This window comes from Triticum aestivum, chromosome 5B (genome assembly GCF_018294505.1).
Source record: "Triticum aestivum cultivar Chinese Spring chromosome 5B, IWGSC CS RefSeq v2.1, whole genome shotgun sequence".
Lineage (NCBI taxonomy): Eukaryota > Viridiplantae > Streptophyta > Magnoliopsida > Poales > Poaceae > Triticum > Triticum aestivum.
Window position 1 is genome coordinate 529,416,891 of NC_057807.1, and position 20,323 is coordinate 529,437,213.

Below are 20,323 nucleotides of genomic sequence, written 5' to 3' on the forward strand. Positions count from 1 at the left end.
AACGAGGCACCAGATCCCACAACGGTCATCCGAACGCAGAGCCACCGGACGCAGCGCAAAGCCGCCGTGCCCTGTCGATCAGCATGTCGACAAGGAACAGAGGAGCGCTGCCCGAAGCCAAGAACCACCATGGTTCCAGAACGCAACCAAGCATCATCAGCACCGACACACCCCATGCACGCCACCACAGCTGTCGTCAGCCTTCAAATCTCTCCTTCCCCATCACGGATCGGGCGGAGTATGAGTCCCACTAGGATCGATGTGCCTGCCGTGGGAAGAAGAGGATAAGGGCCGCCAAGGCTCGACTCGCTGCCGACATGGCAGCTGCGGAGGCGGATGCGGCGGCGCGGGCGACCATAGAGGAGGAAGTCATCTGCACCCACAGTGTGAGGAAGCGGCAGCGCAGGAACATGCGCGCCCTCACCCCAAGAGTAGAATCGGGCGATCCGTGCCATGGCCGTACTGCCACCAAAGGAGGAGAAGGAAGACAGCTCCCGCGGCGAGCAGATCCACTCAATCCATGTCGCGTCTTTGACCGGTACTTCCGCGAGAAGGACGACAATGGCGCCGAGAAGGGCAAGGGCAGTCGCGGACGGTCTTCTCCACATACCAAACATGTGAAATTTTGGTAGTCCAATGGCATATATGTTGTAATGTAGCAAGTCGGAGATGGTCTTCTCCACCATAGTCAAACATGCTAAATTTTGGGAGTCCAATGTCATATGTTGTAATGTAGCAACCGGAGATGTGTAATGTATCGTTCATGTAGTTGCACGAGTTTGTATGGATTTGAGGTATGCTAATTTAGGTGTTTGGTTATGAGAAGAGAAACTTGAGACTTGACTGGTCAGTGTCCGTAGAAATTGCCCGAGCGCGTCTATAGGCATTTGGGGGTTGGATTTGCATGTCCGGTTGTAGATGCTCTTAGAGGGACGCGGTTTTTTACGTCCGCGTTTCATATGCAGCGCGAATCCGAGCCGGTCATCATGCATGATGTCCAATCAGTTAGGCCCGCCGTTTGGTCAGCCATGCACCAGCCACAGGCTAGTAGATTCGTTTCTCTAGTTAGGTCTTGTGCATGCTCTGCGCACGTTTCCCTCCCATGCTCCTGTTTAGTGGCAGGCCAGCCTCATAATTATATCTGGCCTGGATAATTAACATCGCTAGTTACTTTTTTTGCAGGATAATGTCACTAGTTACTGTAGGATTATTACATGTTAACCCACAACCTCATTAAAAAATCACGCACATGCAATTTTTATGAAGGCTTTGTCAGACTTTATGAAGGATGTGCCTGGACTTTGCCGTGAAAATCAGGAGGACTTTTGGGAAAACCAATAAAAATTGAAAAGTTCTTTGAGTTTTGGCGACAAAGTTCCAAAAATATGGTTAAAAAGTTCTCTACCTATTTTTCAAAAATTGCAAGCTATGTCGGAGTTTTCCAAAAGTTCTTCTATTTGTCATGACAAAGTTCAGATACCAGTTTAACAAAGTTTGGTTCTATTTAAAACTATTTAAAGAACATTCTTTGAGAACAATTTCAATAACATGACATTTTAATTTTGTGATGTTTAAATTACTTCCAACATCATAGGCTAGAGAGATAATCACATGAATTAATTCCATAATCGGAAGGGTAAAGCGAATCTAATTACTACTGGACAAGACTAGCCAACAGCGTCACCTACTACTAGGCAAGACTAGTCTGAGTCCTAGCGGGGCCCTTCTTAGCTTTCTCACATGCATCATAGATAGATTTAGACGGTCAAGATACACGTTGTGAACGGAACGCGAAGAGTTAAATACGTTGTAGGTGCCTCAACTAGTCTTGCGTGATCAGTTTGGTGCCTAAAGTTGTAAAATACACAAAACTGGTGCACAAACTTGTCTGGGCGTGCAAATACGGTGTCTCCTTCCGTATTCAAATGTACGTCGAGCCCATGTGGCATGCCAACATGGCGGTGACCCATCTGTCAGTGGTTGAGAAGGAAAAGTGATGATAGCTCCGCGCCTGAGGATTTTTTTTTACAAAACCCGCTCGTATTTTATTTATTCGCATAGAAAAGACATGAAATACAGTGTATACTGCTGGAACTGTCCACCAGGCAGAAACATGACATGCGTTCACCTATTAGCTAGAAAGCTATGTAAACACTTTCCACATACTGCTCTGCAATTTTCCTAATGCATTACCTATCGGTTTTGTTTTTATGTTATTTCCAGGTTTCTGTTTAGTTTCGTGACACGTAAATTTCCCCATATAAAATATAATATGAATTATTTCTTATATAATATATTTTTTAATATTAGTTATTGTGTACTTTGAAGGGGTAGCCAGGAACTTTTTCAAAAATTTATGGGAACTGAAATAGTTCAACCTATATTACAAATTACTGTGTCAATTTATGTCCGTTCATTCTGGACAACAAGCACACACTATTATTGTTTATCTTCGTTGTATTTCTAAAATACTTAATTAGTAAAAAATTGACAACATATTTTGTAAACTATTCAACATGCATTAAAAAGTATTGTGTTGAACTTTTTAATACAATTATTCAAAATGTTACATAATTATTTTTTAATACACGTTGAACTTTTTAGAAAATACTTTTTAATGCAAAAAAATTCAAAAACATGTTATAGTTTTTAAAACATGTGAATCATTTTTTAAAAACATGTTGACCATTTTTCAAATGCACTAACACTTTCTTTAAGTTTATGGCAGTTGTAATTTTTCTTATATTTCTTTTTTCTCGCATGATAAAAATAATATGAAAACTAAAAATAAAGAACATGAAAAAATAAAACTTGTGCAGGTCCATAGAAGCACCATATATAAATAAAAATCACTTGAAGAGGTACATAGTAACCAAAGCGGATTTTTGGAGCATTGTGGCCACTAAGAATGCTTTTTTTAAAAGGCTAAAAAGTGTCACTTAAAGGTTTAAAAAAGAGTTGATTGTTTTCACACACAAAAACATATGCATGTGCTCCAAGTGATTTTCAAATTTCGTACGAAATTATGTTATATTATACCCTGCAGAAAGATACAAAAATCCAGCCACAAACCAAAGCTGATTTTTGGATGTATTTGTCGTTTTTATTTCCCACGTACAAACATAGATTTTGATGAAAATCACACAGATCTATTACACTTCTTTATGTGCACGTACGAATCAATTCATAATTTTTGTAGCTGTAAAAAAACCGTTTCATTGAACTTCGGAAAAAAAGGACACAATGCGGTGGTGCTCCAAAATTACCTTTTGCATAGCAATGCAATATATAGAGTTCGACCTTGGCAATATCTATTGAGCAGAGTATGTCCAAGCGGACAACCCGTGCGTGCACTGCAATTCATTATCATGAGGTCTCAAGTTCGATCCGACATCATGCAAAAAAAAAAAATTCAAATTTGTGGCTGTTTTTCTACGTGATTAAATAAAATATGAGTGGGTTTTCTATTAAAAATGTCCTCACACGCGGGCCACCCAGCACATTCCCAACTCTCAGCAAGTGATAGGTGGGGCACTGCCATGCTGGCACGCCATACGGATAGGACGGACATTCAGATACGGATGGAGGCACCGTATTTGCACGAACAGACAAGTTTGAGCATCAGTTTCTTATATTTTACAACTTTAGGCACTAAACTAAACTGATCCCGTAGGACAAGTTGAGGCATCTCCAATGTATTTAACTCGAACGCGAGAGTAAATGGCTTTTAGGGGGTTCCAAGCTGAAAGAAGTTTAGTTTGTATCGGTTCCGAGTTGACCCCCGCGATTTGCCCGCACAAATTTCCCCTTCCGCTGCCGTCTACTCCGGAAACCAAAATCCGCCGCCGCCTTGCCGAGCTCGGACTCGACAGCCATCAAGCCATGGCCTCCCAACTAGGGCCACCGTCGCCGTCGCAGGCGCCGGCGAAGTATGATCCAGCGGCCACCACCATCGCTGCCATCGGCGACGACCTCCTGCGCGAGATCTTCCTCCGCCTCCCCACCCTCCCGAGCCTCGTCCGCGCCGCCCTCTCCTGCCGCACCTTCCTCCGCGCCGTCCGTTCGTCCCCCGCCTTCCGCCGCCGCTTCCAGGCGCTCCACCCCCCCCAGCTGCTTGGCTTCTTCAGCAACCCCTTCCGCACCGCCGTCCCTGCTTTCGTTCCCTTGCGAAGTCGCTGCGACCCCGACCTCGCGGCAGCCGTCCGCGGCGCCGATTTCGCCCTCACCCGCCTACCGGAAGACGGCGACGACTGTCTGTGGGAGATCAACCACTGCAGCTCTGGCTACGCCATCCTACAGAACGAGAACTCGGACCAGATCACTGTCTACAACCCCCTCACGCAGGCGCTGGAGATCTTCCCCTACCCGCCTCAGGAGGCCTGCAATCCCCACTATCTTGATTTCCGCATCATCTTTTCGGGAGAGGACCGGAGGTCGTTCCGCGTGGTATGTGTTCGTCGCCGCAGACGGCGCCGGCGGACCATGGTTCGCTTCTCTGTCTTCTCGTCAGACAGCAGGGAGTGGCAGGGTTTCTCGTGGTTGGACACCTCAATGCCGCAGCCCGGGGTTGATGGAGGTGATAAGACCATGCTCTCGCCTTACACTGCTACGCCGACGGATGAATTTGATAGATTAGTCTACTGGAAACACAGAAGCCAACCATATATAGTCGTCCTCAATGCTGCGACGCTGCAGTTATCTCGAATCGATTTGCCGCCACCCTTGAAAGATATAGACAACGCACAATTTAGGCTTGGTCCGACCAAGGATGGTAAGCTCTCTATGTTTTTCATAGATGATCAATTTGCAGACAAAGGAATGCTCTCTGTTTGGTTTTGGAGAGCCGATGGTATTGGTGACGGTGCTGAGAAATGGGCGCCGCACAAGACTTTCCCACTGGACAAATTTCTTGATTTCACCGTGCATTCAGAAGAGTATGATGTCGCAGCGCAGGTTGTGGACGTCATAGGTGGCTTTTTGTACCTATGCATTTATGATGGGTCTACCTTGTGCTTCCTATCCTTCTGCCTGGAAACAGAGAAGGTAAACGAGTTCTTCGATAATAGAGTTGACTGCAGTGTCCAGCCCTACATCATGGCATGGCCTCCTTCTTTGGTATGCAACAAGGTGAGCCCTTGCTTTAGGATGCTGGTAAAATTCTACCCACGTTTGGTCCCTGTGTCATGCATTCGAGCTACTTGTGATCAATTGATTATGGTATGACTGTGAAAATCTACCATCGGTTTCATATGTTGCTACTATTTTTTCTTGAGAAAACGCAAAAGCCTTGCGTCTCGATCAAAGTTTTAAATAGCCCGCTATAGCATCGCTAATTCTCATGCATTGAGAGAAAGAAGATGTTGTACAAGTCTGGTCAACTATTTTTTGAGCTGGTTACACAGCAACGACTTAATTCTTGGTCTAGTTACATTAACACTGATTCACGTAAATCACAATACAAGTCTTCAATTTCATGTTTAATGCAATATTTAAGTTTTTTTTCCATATGGTTTGTACAGATTTTATGATATCTGCATTCACAGTATCTTAATCTAGGAATCTCTCGCCACTAAAATGTTGTCTACGCAATGCTTTGTAATACTGACCACTATAAAGGTGTTGGTGTAGTTATTTCACTTCTGTTATTTCGGTCGTTGCTAAATAAATCTGTCATATACCATTTTTTAATTAGCTCTGACTTGTACTCCCTCCGTTCCGATTTACTCGTCGTGGTTTTAGTTCAAATTTGAACTAAAACCACAACGAGTAAATCGGAACGGAGGGAGTACCACATTGGAGTCAATAACCTTGCACAGTTTGTCCATGCAAACCCTTGCATCCTTAGTTGCACTGAAATAATTTTATGTCTCAGGAGGATTCAGAAACCAAAGTTACGAGAGACAGTGTAGTGGATGATGATCATGTGGGCACAGAAGAAACTCCCTCTGTTATTCTCACAGCATTGCAATCATATAAAGAAGCTCTGATTAATGGCGATGGGGCAAAAGTTGCAGAGATAGAGGCATTTCTACTTTCTATCGAGGATGAGAAGAATGCTCTTGTGAGAAAAATCACTACTCTAGATGCAGAATTAACAAATGCGAGAGATCATATCTTGAAGATAAGTGCCGAATGCAATGACCACAGGAGAAGGGCAGAAACAGATAGGTGATGACAAATGTGGATGGGGAAAATGAGTCTAGTACCACTTTGCCAGTTGAACTACCTCTTTAGAGTGACCATGTTTTGATGACATGAACTTTTGATCATATGCGTTGATATTTTAGTTTTTGGATCATAGGATAACAGGGGAACACTGGGGACAATGAGTGTAACCATTAGTATGGCTATTTTTTTTTTATTTGGCAAGAGATCAAACCGAAGGGGAGCCTTGGCGCAGTGGTAAAGCTGCTGCCTTGTGACCATGAGGTCATGGGTTCAAGTCCTGGAAACAGCCTCTTATAGAAATGTAGGGAAAGGCTGCGTACTATAGACCCAAAGTGGTCGGACCCTTCCCTGGACCCTGCGCAAGCGGGAGCTACATGCACCAGGTTGCCCTTTTTTTGGCAAGAGATCAAACCATGAGCTTTATCTTCCTGGAGGTTGCTATTTTACTTTACATCATTGAGTTGAGACCCACTTTGATATTTAGTTTGAGTACTTCTCTGTTGTAGGTCTACCCTTTTTATCTTTTCATTGGTCCTGTCTTTTTATTGCTTGTCTCAGTCTTATGTCCTTTGTGACTTTGCTTTTACATTATGGTAGTCAGTTTCCTTCTGGTTGATTTTACATCTGAAACGGGTAACTCTGCCGCTGAAGGTGCAGCGATTTTGTTTTAAGCTGACTAGTAACCCGTTTGATGTTTACTAGACAGAGAATTGAGCTTGTTCGCATACCTTGAAAACTAAGATATTAAAACTGATGAAACATTAAGCATACAAGTAAAAGTTATATCACTATGCAATTTAGTTCTGAAGGATTACAATAGATTGCTCCGGAACTGGAGTATATCATAGAATTGTGCCTCCCCATGTGTCCATTTAATTTTGCACATGGATGTTTATGGCTGCCTGTAAACCTGATAGTGCTGATATGATTACTTGAGTAGATGATCATGAGACAATCGTTCTGTTGTTTTCTAATAGAACGGTTGTCTATCGATGCAGTAATTCCTGCGGAATCTTCCGGTTTGTTTCTTTCGTGATATCTAATGCCGAATTCTTCCACTGGACAATGGAGACAAAACTGTGTGCAGTCATATCCAAGGATGCTTTTTGGATGACACAAGGTGTGTCTCCGCTGAAAGCTTCTCCCATTGAGTATTGATAATCTGATATCTATTGTAAGGCTACAAGGTAGGTGCATTCTCAATTTGCAGGCCATTCCTTAAGCAGTGGTTTTGCATGTTTGTGTTGCTATAATCTTGCACGCGGAAATATACTGTTACGTCATGAATAAGGTACGGTCTAGGTTTCTTACAAGGATTTCTTTGTATGTGCTTATTGTGTGATGAATAGGGAACGATTTGCTAGGCAATGTGATCTTTCATCCCTATTATGAACTGTCTCAGCTCTGCACAAGTACAATATCAATATTAGAATACAAAACCATCGGCAAACTTATGATCCTTTACATATTATAAACTGGGCCTGTGAATACATCTATTTACACGTTGCACCTGATGAAGATTAACCAAAAAGGAAGTGCATATACACCATGAAGACATTGCTCTTGAAACCACTCTCCACCAGCCGTGTAGATGATGCAGTGGCCCGTGTCTGCGATGTCTGATGCGCTGTGTAGGTCGGCGCTTTTGATGGCCACCACCATCGTCAGCCTCTTCTTTGCCTGTTGAACTAACCTCTTGTGAGTTTATTTCTTCCAATTAGACGTGCTTTTGCTGAATGTGTTCGTGTCTGTAGGCCATAAGTTTGTCTGATGGTGTAGCCGTCAGTACGACTAGTTGGCGAGATACAAAGGCATGAGTTTTACCTTCCTATATCTTGCTCTGCCCGATACGTGCTCTGCTTCTTAGTCTGCACTTTAGGTCCACTCTGTTTATCCTTTTGTTGGTCCACTATATGCCAGTCTCACTCTTCCGTCATGATAGTTAACCTACTGCTACTTATCTTGCTACCGCTATGTGCTCAGATTGTCACATCGTTTCGTTGAAATCACCATGACCAACCAAGGCACATTGGCAAAACCTTTTATTCTTCTAATTACAAAGGTACCGCCCTAATGTTGGCCATGAGAGTTCAAACGTATCAACACATCTCAAACCCTTGACAATCTTTATTACTTCAACACTTTAATTATAAAAGGGCGCAATGCTAACAGCAATTCAAGTCTGAGCCTGGACTCATCTACATCTGATGAACAGTAAATTCTTAGAAAATAGCAACAACAAAAAATCTGAAACATTTTTTGGCATCGAAGATGATCGAGTGCACAAGGAGCGTGCAAAAATCCATGATGTTTGGACAATGGAGGAGCTCCAGGCAAAAAAAGATAAAACCAAGTCCAAACCGTGTCTTTGTTAAAAGTTTCTTTCACAACCAAAATTTAGTTCTTTTGCCATGGCCTTTCGAATGTCCAAATTTCACAAAACATTTGCGCGCACATCACACATTCAACATCTTGGATGCCAAAAAATTCAAATTTCGATTTTCTTTGTTGTTTTAAATGATTTTATTGTTCACACTGCACCTGGGCATCAAATCGCTGCTTCTGCAATGCTAACCCCTTTTCCTCTACTGGCCTGCGTGATACAATGTTTCAAACCTAGCCTCCATATCATCAGGTTACTAACGAGCTTAGGCCAACTCCAATGCACGGCCCCAAATAGTCCGGCCGCGTCCGCGTCCGTTTGGGGGTAAACGAACACAAAACGTGGCCCAACGCACGGGAGCAAATGGACAAATATCTGTTTTTTGTCGGACACCGACCCAACGCCCTTGTCCTCCCCTGGCCCGCCCGTCAGGGACACAACGCGCCCACTTTCCCTCCCTCCCCCATGGCCAGTGCCCCGAAGAAACCCGGCGACCCGGCCGCCACCGCGCGCCACATGGCGAAGAAGAAGGGCCCGAAGAAGCCGCGGTCGGAGCTCACGCCGGTGGAGCTCGCCAAGCACCATGAATTGGCCAAGAGGAGGGCCTGACAGACCATTGCAGCGGAGAAGAAAGTCGCTGCCGACTTCACCGCCGAGGCGGCCGCGCTGCAGGCCGCGCAACACAAGGCCACCATCGAGGACAAGGAGGCCATCGTCGCCAAGGCCCACGCCTTGCTCATGCTAGGGTTGTCCTGACCGTTGCCGGCCATTCTCTCGATCACTGCCACGGCCGCGGCTAGCACAGGCTCGTAGGCCGTGGCAGTGCCCGTTGCCCAGCTCCTCTATAACACCGGAGGCAGTCAATTTTCATCCGCCAGGTACCATGCTAAGACTCGGTTCTTCATGTCGCCGGAGGGCGGCATGATCCCGCCGGCCACCCTCGACACCGCGCTTGTCATCGACATCACTTCGCGCCGGTGTACAGTGGCGTCGACCAGTCGTCCGCTGGGATGCAAAGGAAGCAACCCCGATCGAATCCTATGGCCAACCTTCCTAAGGGCCGCAACCTGTTCGACGAAATGCCAATCCCTATGCCAACGGTCAACAATCCTGACTACAACGCTTTCATGGAGAGCGTCTACGAGGGCCGTGGCCAAGCCATCCACACGAAGGTCCAAGACCAAGGCTGCGATCCCGATGCGACCGAAAGCCAAGACGGCCACGACCAAGATGGTGTCGACGAAGAAGATGAGGTCGACGACCATGGCAACTCATGGCATGAAATGAGGACATCTATTGCAAAGATGAGGAAGAAGAGGGCGTCGACATTGGGAAGGAGTCATTCTTTCTTGATGAGCTCACCCAAAGAGCCGAAGCACAAAGGAGGAGGTAAAGCATTTGCACGGGATCATACACCAACAATGAGGACACTTTGATTTGAGAGAGTTGGATGGAGATAGGGCAAGATCCCAAGACCGGTGTCGAGCAAAAAGGATCTGTTTTTTCGGACGAGAGTTCATAAAACCTTTCACGAACGGAGGAATTTTGCGCCCTACAAGTTTGCGAGCGACCGTGGCCTCAACTCAATCTAAAAGAGATGGGGGTTCATTCAACAAGAATGCAACAAGTATTGTGCCGCGCTTGAGAGTGTTGAAGCCCGTCCCATGAGTGGCCTAGGCGTGGGCGACCTGGTATGACCTCTCCTCTTTCATTGCTATGACATGTTTATGTTTGTTGTATGTTGTGTCAATGCTATTACATTTGTGGCCTTCTCTTTGATTGTGTAGGCATTCCAATCTTTGGAAGCCTTCAAAGTCCGGCATAAGAACAAGCCATTCACTCTCACACATTGTTGGTCGCTCATCAAAAATTTCCCCAGGTTCAAAGATCAATATGCCACCCTAAAGAAGAAAGGAGGGAAGGCGGTCGTGGCTGGGGATGGATATTTGGTGAAGAGGCCGAGGGGCAAGACCAACTCGAAGATTGACGAGAAGTGTGATGCGGCATCTTTCGCCTTGCAAGAAACTTTGCACGACATGATGACTCAAAAGGAAGAGAGGGACAAGAGGAAGCGCCAAGGAAAGGAGGAGCGAATGAAGATATACTTGGAGCTCCAAACAAAGGAGCTTGACATAGAGGAGGTCACCAAGAAGACGAAGCGCCAAGGAAAGGAGGAGCAAATGAAGATATACTTGGAGCTCCATACAAAGAAGCTTGACATGGAGGAGGCCGCAAAGAAGAGGAAGCTCGACGTTGAGGAGGTTGCCCAAACGAAGAAGCTCGCGATCGAGGCCACCAATGCCGACACCAAACCAAAAGAGGTGGCACCAGAAATCATGAGCGTGGACTTGACTAACATGTCCTCGAAGAGAAGAAGTTGGTTCAAGAGCCGGCAAAAGGAGATGTTCGACCGGGATGGCATGAACTAGGGAGTGCTCGACTGTGGACTATGGTCGTTCTTTCTAAAGGTTGGCAAGTGTGCCGGCCGTTGGTTGTGTTGCCGGTGACAAAACTTGAGGGGGGGGGGGCATTTTGAAGGCTACCAAGGGTGCCAGCCACTGGCTATGTTGCCAGTGAGAGGTTTGGGGGTTGATCATTCTATAGGCTGACTTTATTGCCAGCGTGAACTACAGCCGTTGGCTTTGTTGCCGGTGTAAACTACGGCCACTGGCATGAACTACAACCGCCCTGACATAATTTCATTTGGGCGAACGGCCAAAACATCAAGTAAATTGTCTGGATGGCGCCCCATTGCCCTACCCCAATGGACAAAATTTGGACAAAATGGGCGTTTTTTGTGTGTGGGTGCGTTTGAGTTGGCTTATTATTTTGCAAAGTTTGAAGCACACTAACTCTTGAACTCCAAAATATTAATATTATGAAAAAACTTTAAAAAATCTGCAGGAATCACTACTTATATTGAGTTATTTACCCAAAACCACTACACTTTGGGCTAGGGTAACAACCCAGTACCAGATTTGAGCCAGGGCACAAATAACCATCGGTTGTGCGCCAAATCTATAATGTGGAGCACAGACTCTGTGATTTAGCTGCGAAAATAGCTAGACCGATAGGTGGGTCCCGCCTGTCAGGCCGACATGGCGTGGGTTGACGAACCCGGTTAGACGGTGACACACGACCGTTCCAGACCCGTGTATTAGGTCATGCCTCTGGCCGCTTCGACCCGTTCCCTCCATTCCCCCTGATTTAGTTTTTCTCCCACGCTACCCATGGCAACCAGCGGCGATGGCAGGAACAGACTCGATGGCGGCAGTGTGCGTTCTTCCGTTGGTCGCCGCCCGCAATTTGTGACCGTTGGCGGCTTGGGCCCCAACCTCAATGGCGTCTGCGACCTCGATTCAGATTCATCGGCGGAGGAGGAAGCTTTCCTGTCTTCGCGTGTAGAGGTGGTTGAGAAGGCTGATGCGGAGGCTGCAGCGCAGAGTGCTGTCGAGGCGCCGGCTTAGTCGTTGGGGAAGGGAGTACTCCCCTTTGCTCCATGTCCACCTAGGTAAATCTGAATCTACCAAATTCTAGGATTAGGTCTAGCAATAACTGCGAAGATTGGTTATTTGATTTTCTCCTCTTGATAATCTAGGTTTAGTTCTTTCTATACTGTGTAGCTTAGCAAATTGCTAATTTATGTTTGAATTTAGTTGATGAGAATTAGTGAATCTGTCATAAATCTCATAGCTGTGAAGTTGTAGCTACCTAAACTTAGTTAAATTAAGTCTGAATTTAGACATGTGAAGCTGTAGCTATCCTCTGAAGTTTCTCATGCCCTTCATTTAGTTGCTAATTTAGTCCTGTGAAGTAATTGGGCTACTTTACTTGTATTTTGTAGTGTCAGTTTTCCTCTGAATTATTGAATCTGTCATATATTTTATTGTGATATTGTATTCAAAATGTTGTTACTTTGTTTTCCTCTTTAGGCCTGAAGATCTATGGTCATTATATTTCTAGTTTCCTGGAAGAAATTTTTCCCTTGTAATGTTGAATGAGAGAGGCATCATTTATGGTAGTTTGCTTAATGTAATGGTCAGAAATGGATATGGTAGTGATGACAGTCTATGCTATTTGAGGATGGAAGGCATATGGCTGCAAGGGGTTTCTGTCATCAGAAAAATATTGAAGTAGATCACATTATTAATCAATTTAAATACACTCAGACATTATGTTTGACAGTTAAAGAGGGGTAGTTAATTACTAAGGAATCCTAGTTAACAAAAAAAGGAGAAGATGAAGAAGTGGACCCACCTGAAACAATTGAAGATGTAACAGTGGACCCACATGTTGTTTTTACTGTTAATGAGTCAGGTGTTGTGCACAAAGCAGCCGATGATTATGTTGGCTCATCATATGTTGTTGGTACACGGGGAAGTGTGAACTATATGCCAATAAAATCAGTTCCTCCACCATGTCAGTTACTTCTTGGGATACATGATAGTGTGCACAATTTAGAGGATGACCCAATTGAGCCAGAGATGCCAGATGTAGAGCAGGAACATGATGCATTGCAGCAGGTTAACACTCAAGTTAGTGTTAATTATGCTGATTTCCAGTTTGATACAAATGAGGAGGAACATGATGCAAATGAGGACACAACTGATGAAGAGGATGACTCTAGTATGTGATGAAGATTTTGTAGCTGATGTGGACATCTTAGATGCATAAGAAGAAGAATCAGATTCAATGGAGTATTCAATGGAGTATGAAGAAGAAGATAGTGCAACTAGAGGAGAAGAATAGAGGAGGAAAGAGGATAGTGATCTGAAAGAAACAATTTCTGATTAAGAGGAAGAGAGATGAATACATGAGTAGTACCCACTGTGATGGGGACACAGACCTTGAAGATTTATATGACATAGACATGGAGGAAGAGGGTGATGAGGGTCAAGAGATTCCAGTTCCTAGGCCTATTGAGATGAAGGCAAAAAGGCCTGGGCATACAAGTAGGTCCCACTCTAGTGCTTCCTGAACCATTAATCAGGATTGGTATCCATCTTCAGAAGAGGAAGATACAAGCTTTGAAGCAGATGATGATGGCAATGAACCAATGTCCTTTGTTATCTCCCCTCTGGGAGAAGGAGAAGAGCTAAGAAAAGACCTCCTAGGGTCTGGTATGATGAGGACAGGATGCATCCAGAGTAGCAATTCTAGCTAAGGTTGTGTTTCAGAGATCTTTACCAATTCAGAGAAGCTCTTATGAATTTGCATGTCAAACAACATAGAATATACAAATATCACAGAAACTGCAGTGATAGGATTATAGTGTGTTGTGATGGAGAGGGTTGTCAGTTCCACATGGTGGCGGCAAAGATCAGTAATGAGCCCACTTTCCGCACTAAGAAGATGATCTTGGAGCACACATGTCCCACCCAATCTAAGAAGACAATGATTAGCTCAAAGTGGCTTGGCAACAAAATGCTTGAAACTATCAGATCAAACCCCAACACTAATGTACCTTCTATAGTTGACAAGGCAAAGAGGCTGTTTGGTCTTGAGGTCCCCAGGATGTTGGCATGTAGAGCAAAGAGGAAAGCAAAGGATATTGTACTTGGAGATCACAAGAGGCAATACAAGAGCTGAGAGATTATTTGGAGACTGTCAAAATTACAAATCCTGGATCTAGATGCATTGTCACTACTGTTAGTGGCAAAACAAGAGAAAATCGAACTGCAGGAGCAAGGTTCCATGGCCTTTTTTCTGTTTGAATGCATGTGTTGAGGGCTTTTTGAATGGATGTAGGACATTCATAGGCCTAGATGGTTTCTTCATTCAATTGACTAGTGGGGCACAAATACTAGCAGCTACTAGAAGGGATGCAAACAACAATATGTACCCCATTGCATTTGGAGTGGTTGGAGTTGAGCATACACCAAATTGGTCCTGATTCTTGACTCAACTGAAGTATGCCCCAGGAGGAACTGAGGATGAAAAATTTGTGAAGTACACATTCATGTCTGATAGACAGAAGGTGAGTTTACTTGTTCATTTAGTGTTCTGCATTTACTTGTTCTACATTTACTTGTTCTGCATTTAGTAAATTTAGTTCATTAACTTGTTCTGCATTTAGTTAATTCTGTTTATTTATTTGTTCTACATTTAGTAAACTTATTTTATTTACTTGTTCTGCATTTAGTAAATTTAGTTCATTTACTTGTTCTGCATTTAGTTAATTTTGTTGAATTATTTTTTTTGTAGTTAGTAAATTTAGTTTATTTAATTGTTCTTCATTAGTTCTTCATTTGAATGCAAATAGCCTAGGATGACCATTTTGGGAAGGCAACCTAAAATTGAACCCATCTAGCCTAGTTGGTGCGTGTCGAGTCGTAACATGTCTTGTCGACACTTAGAGCCAACCTAGCCTAGGGTGACCCTTTTGGGTCAACATAACCTACCCAACCTTAAATTGAACCCATCTACCCTAGTTGGTGTGTGTCGAGTCATAACGTGTCTTGTCGACGCTTAGGTCAAGATAGCCTAGGGTGACCCTTTTGGGTCAACATAACACTACCTCAAATTGAACCCATCTACCCTAGTTGGTGTGTGTCAAGTCGTAACGCGTCTAGTCAACACTTCAGACAAGAAAGCCCTAGGTTACCCTTTTGGGTCAACATAGCTAGATTTGATGAAATCAAAATGAAACTAAAGTTAAGTTAAAACATTTAAAATTTGTTTTCAATCGTTTAAAATGGTAGTATTAATTGAATTAAATCCTAAAAATATCTAAAATAGTTTAAAATCATGTAGAAAAATTCCAATTAGTAGAACAATTAAATCATCATAGAGATTACATTTGTTTTAATCATTTAAAACATTTAAAATCATGTAAAATGGTAGTATTAATTGAACTAAATCATAAAAAAAATCCAAAATAGTATAAATTCATGTAAAGTTACAATTAGTATAAAAATTAAATCATACTAGAGATTAAATTTGTTTTCAATCATTTAAAAAACTAAAATCATGTAAAAGTCTTTTAAATGCCTACCTTGTCCATGCAGGGTCTACTAAATGCAGTCACAACAGTCTTTCCAAACTGCCGTCATAGGTGCTGCTTGAGGCACATTTACGCCAACTTTCAGAGAGCTGGATTTAGTGGAGAGGATTTGAAGAAATCCATGGATGCAGTTGCATATATGCTCACACTGAACATGAGTTTTAGTTGGCAATGGTGAGCATGAAGGCTGAGTGCAAGGCTGCTTGGGAGTGGATGTTAAGGATTCCTCCAAAAGCTTGTGAAGGAAATATGCCCTAGAGGCAATAATAAAGTTGTTATTTTATATTTCCTTATTCATGATAATTGTATTAACCGAAAACTTGATACATGTGTGAATACATAGACAAAACAATGTGTCCCTAGTATTCCTCTACTAGACTAGGTCGTTGATCAAAGATGGTTAAGTTTCCTAGCGATGGACATGAGTTGTCATTTGATAACGGGATCACATCATTAGTGGAATGATGTGATGGACAAGACCCATCCATTAGCTTAGCATAATGATTGTTTAGTTTTATTTCTACTGCTTTCTTCGTGTCAAATATATATTCCTCCGACTATGAGATTATGCAATTCCCGGACACCGGAGGAATGCCTTATGTGCTATCAAACGTCACAACATAACTGGGTGATTATAAAGATGCTCTACAAGTATCCCCGAAGGTGTTTGTTGGGTTGGCATAGATTGAGATTAGGATTTGTCATTCTGAGTATCAGAGAGGTATCTCTGGGCCCTCTCAGTAATGCACATCATATGAAGCCTTGCAAGCAACATGACTAATGAGTTAGTTGCCGGATGATGCACTATGGAACGAATAAAGCGACTTGCCAGTAACGAGATTGAACTAGGTATGAAGATACCGACGATCGAATCTCGGGCAAGTAACATACCGATGACAAAGGGAATAACTGTTGGAAATATGCCCTAGAGGCAATAATAAATTAGTTATTATTATATTTCCTTGTTCACGATAATCGTTTATTACCCATGCTATAATTGTATTGATAGGAAACACAGATACATGTGTGGGTACATAGACAACACCATGTCCCTAGTAAGACTCTAGTTGACTAGCTCGTTGATCAACAGATGGTTATGGTTTCCTGACCATGGACATTGGATGTCGTTGATAACGGGATCACATCATTAGAAGAATGATGTGATGGACAAGACCCAATCCTAAGCCTAGCACAAAGATCATGTAGTTCGTATGCTAAAGCTTTTCTAATGTCAAGTATCTTTTCCTTAGACCATGAGATTGTGCAACTCCCGGATACCGTAGGAATGGTTTGGGTGTACCAAACGTCACAACGTAACTGGGTGGCTATAAAGGTGCACTACAGGTATCTCCGAAAGTGTCTGTTGGGTTGGCATGAATCGAGACTGGGATTTGTCACTCCGGTTAATGGAGAGGTATCTTTGGGCCCACTCGGTAGGACATCATCATAATGTGCACAATGTGACCAAGGGGTTGATCACGGGATGATGTGTTACGGAACGAGTAAAGAGACTTGCCGGTAACGAGATCGAACAAGGTATCGGCATACCGACGATCGAATCTCGGGCAAGTACGATACCGCTAGACAAAGGGAATTGTATACGGGATCGATTGAGTCCTTGACATCATGGTTCATCCGATGAGATCATCGTGGAACATGTGGGAGCCAACATGGGTATCCAGATCCCGCTGTTGGTTATTGACCGGAGAACGTCTCGGTCATGTCTGCATGGTCCCCGAACCTGTAGGGTCTACACACTTAAGGTTCGATGACGCTAGGGTTATAAAGGAAGTTTGTATGTGGTTACCGAATGTTGTTCGGAGTCTCGGATGAGATCCCAGATGTCATGAGGAGTTCTGGAATGGTCCGGAGGTAAATATTTATATATGGGAAGTCCTATTTTGGTCACCGGAAAAGTTTCAGCTTTTATCGGTAACGTACTGGGACCATCGGGAGGGTCCCGGGGGTCCACCAAGTGGGGCCACCATCCCCGGAGGGCTGCATGGGCCAAGTGTGGGAGGGGACCAGCCCCAGGTGGGCTGGTGCGCCCCCCCCACAAGGGCCCAAGGCGCCTAGGGTTTGGGGAGGGGGGCACACCCACCTAACTTGGGGGGCAAGTTTCCCGTCTCCCCCCCTTTGGCCGCACCCTAGATGGGTTGTGGGCTGCCGCCACCCCTAGAGGGGGCGCAGGCCCCTCCCTCTCCCCTATATATACTTGAGGACTTTGGGGCTGCCAATAGATGAGTTTGACCTCTCCCTGGCGCAGCCCTACCTCTCTCCCTTCTCCTCTCCCGCGGTGCTTGGCGAAGCCCTGCAGGATTGCCACGCTCCTCCATCACCACCACGCCATTGTGCTGCTGCTGGACGAAGTCTTCCTCAACCTCTCCCTCTCTCATTGCTGGATCAAGGCATGGGAGACGTCACCGGGCTATACGTGTGTTGAACACAGAGGTGTCGTCCGTTCGGCACTAGGATCTCCGGTGATTTGGATCACGACGAGTACGACTCCTTCAACCCCGTTCTCTTGAATGCTTCCGCTTAGCGATCTACAAGGGTATGTAGATGCACTCTCCTTCCCCTCGTTGCTGGTTTCTCCATAGATAGATCTTGGTGACACGTAGGAAAATTTTGAATTTCTGCTACGTTCCCCTACAATAACGTATGTTGACATTGCGGTTCGACCGATAAAGATCTTCGTAGAATATGTGGGAACCAATATGAGCATCCAGGTTCCGCTATTGGTTATTTACCGGAGAGGTGTCTCGGTCATGTCTACATAGTTCTTGAACCCGTAGGGTCCACACGCTTAACGTTCAATGACGATATGTATTATATGAGTTATGTGTTTTGGTGACTGAAGGTTGTTCGGAGTCCCGGATGAGATCACGGACATGACGAGGAGTCTCGAAATGGTCGAGAGGTAAAGATTGATATATTGGATAATAGTATTCAGACACCGGAATGGTTTCAGGAAGGTTTGGGTATTTTTCAGAGTACCGGGAGGTTACCGTAATCCCCCGGGGAATTGTTGGGCCTACATGGGCCATAGAGGAGAGGGGAGGCAGCCCACAAGGAGTGGCCGCGCCCCCCTCCCATGGGGAGTCCGAATTGAACTAGGGGAGGGGGCGCGCCCCCTTTCCTTCTCCTCTTCCCTCTCCCTTCCCCTTTCCCCCCTCCATGAGAAGGAAAAAAGAGAGGGGTCGAATCATACTAGGAGTAGAGTCCTAGTAGGACTCCCCCTCCTTGGCGTGGCCCTTGTAGCCGGCCTCCTCTCCTCCTCCTTTATATACGGGGGCAGGGGCACCCCAAAGCACATCAATTATTTAGCCGTGTGTGGTGCCCCTCCACTGTTTACTCCTCCGGTCATATTGTTGTAGTGCTTAGGCGAAGCCCTACGCGGATGACTTCACCAACACCATCATCACGCCGTCGTGCTGACGGAACTCATCGACTCCTTCGTGCCTCTACTGGATCAACAGTTTGAGGGACGTCATCGAGTTGAACGTGTGCAGAACTCGGAGGTGTCGTACGTTCGGTACTTGATCGGTTGATTCAAGAAGACATTTGACTACATCAACTGCGTTAAGTTAACGCTTCCGCTTTCGGCCTATGAGGGTACGTGGACACACTCTCCCCTCTCGTTGCTATGCATCTCCAGGATAGATCTTGCGTGAGCGTAGGATTTTTTTTGAAATTGCATGCTACGTTTCCCAACAGTGGCATCCGAGCCAGGTCTATGCATAGATGATATGCACGAGTAGAACATAGAGAGTTGTGGGTGGTGATCGTCATACTGCTTACCACCAATGTCTTATTTTTATTCGGCGGTATTGTTGGATGAAGCGGCCCGGACCAACCTTACATGACCACGTTCATTAGACCTGTTCCACCGACAGACATGCAACTAGTTTTGCATAAAGGTGGTTGGCGGGTGTCTGTTTCTCCAACTTTCGTTGAAACGAATTTGACTGCGGCTGGTCCTTGTGAAGGTTAAAATATCAAACTTGATAAATCACAGTTGTGGTTTTTGTGCCGTAGGTATGTACAGTTCATGCTAGCAGCCCGTAGCAGCCAAGTAAAATTTGCAACAAACAAAGTAGAGGACATCTAACTTGTTTTTGCAGGGCATGTTGCGATGTGATATGGTCAAGACATGATGTGATATAAAGATTGTTGTATGAGATAATCATGTTTTGTAAAAGTTATCAGCAACTGGCAGGAGCCATATGGTTGTCGCTTTATTGTATGAAATACAAACGCTATGTAATTGCTTTACTTTATCACTAGGCGGTAGCGATAGTCATAGAAGCAATGGTTGGCGAGACGACCACGACGCTACGATGGAGATCAAGGTGTCAAGTCGGTAACGATGGAGATCATGACGTTGCTTCAGTGATGGAGATCATCAGCACAAGATGATGATGGCCATATGATGTCACATATTTTGATTGCATGTGATGTTTATCTTTTATGCATCTTATTTTTATTAGTACGGCGGTAGCATTATAAGATGATCCCTCACTAAAATTTCAAGGTATAAGTGTTCTCCTCGAGTATGTACTGTTGCGAAAGTTCTTCATGCTGAGACACCACATGATGATTGGGTGTGATAAGCTCTACGTTCAAATACAGCGGGTTCAAGCCAGATTTGCACACGAGGAATACTCGGGTTAAACTTGACGAGCCTGGCATATACAGATATGGTCTCGGAACACTGGAGACCGAAAGGTCAAACGTGAATCATATAGTAGATATGATCAACATAGTGA

The 20,323-nt window shown here is 44.5% G+C and overlaps 1 protein-coding gene across 1 annotated transcript; it reads left to right on the forward strand.

The window, feature by feature from the left end:
• The first annotated feature begins 3,882 nt into the window (after positions 1-3,882).
• LOC123114965 (uncharacterized) lies at positions 3,883-6,172 on the forward strand. The gene is made up of 2 exons (XM_044536306.1): positions 3,883-5,127; positions 5,873-6,172. Exons 1-2 carry the CDS (start codon positions 3,883-3,885, stop codon positions 6,170-6,172), a joined length of 1,545 nt encoding a protein of 514 aa, XP_044392241.1.
• The last annotated feature ends 14,151 nt before the right edge of the window (positions 6,173-20,323 follow it).

Excerpts from the sequence above, each read along its gene's own strand:
- LOC123114965 (XM_044536306.1), top strand. The coding sequence starts at position 3,883 with ATGGCCTCCCAACTAGGGCCACCGTCGCCGTCGCAGGCGCCGGCGAAG. Across the intron at positions 5,128-5,872 it reads CTTCTTTGGTATGCAACAAG|GAGGATTCAGAAACCAAAGT; the intron begins GTGAGCCCTTGC and ends TTTATGTCTCAG.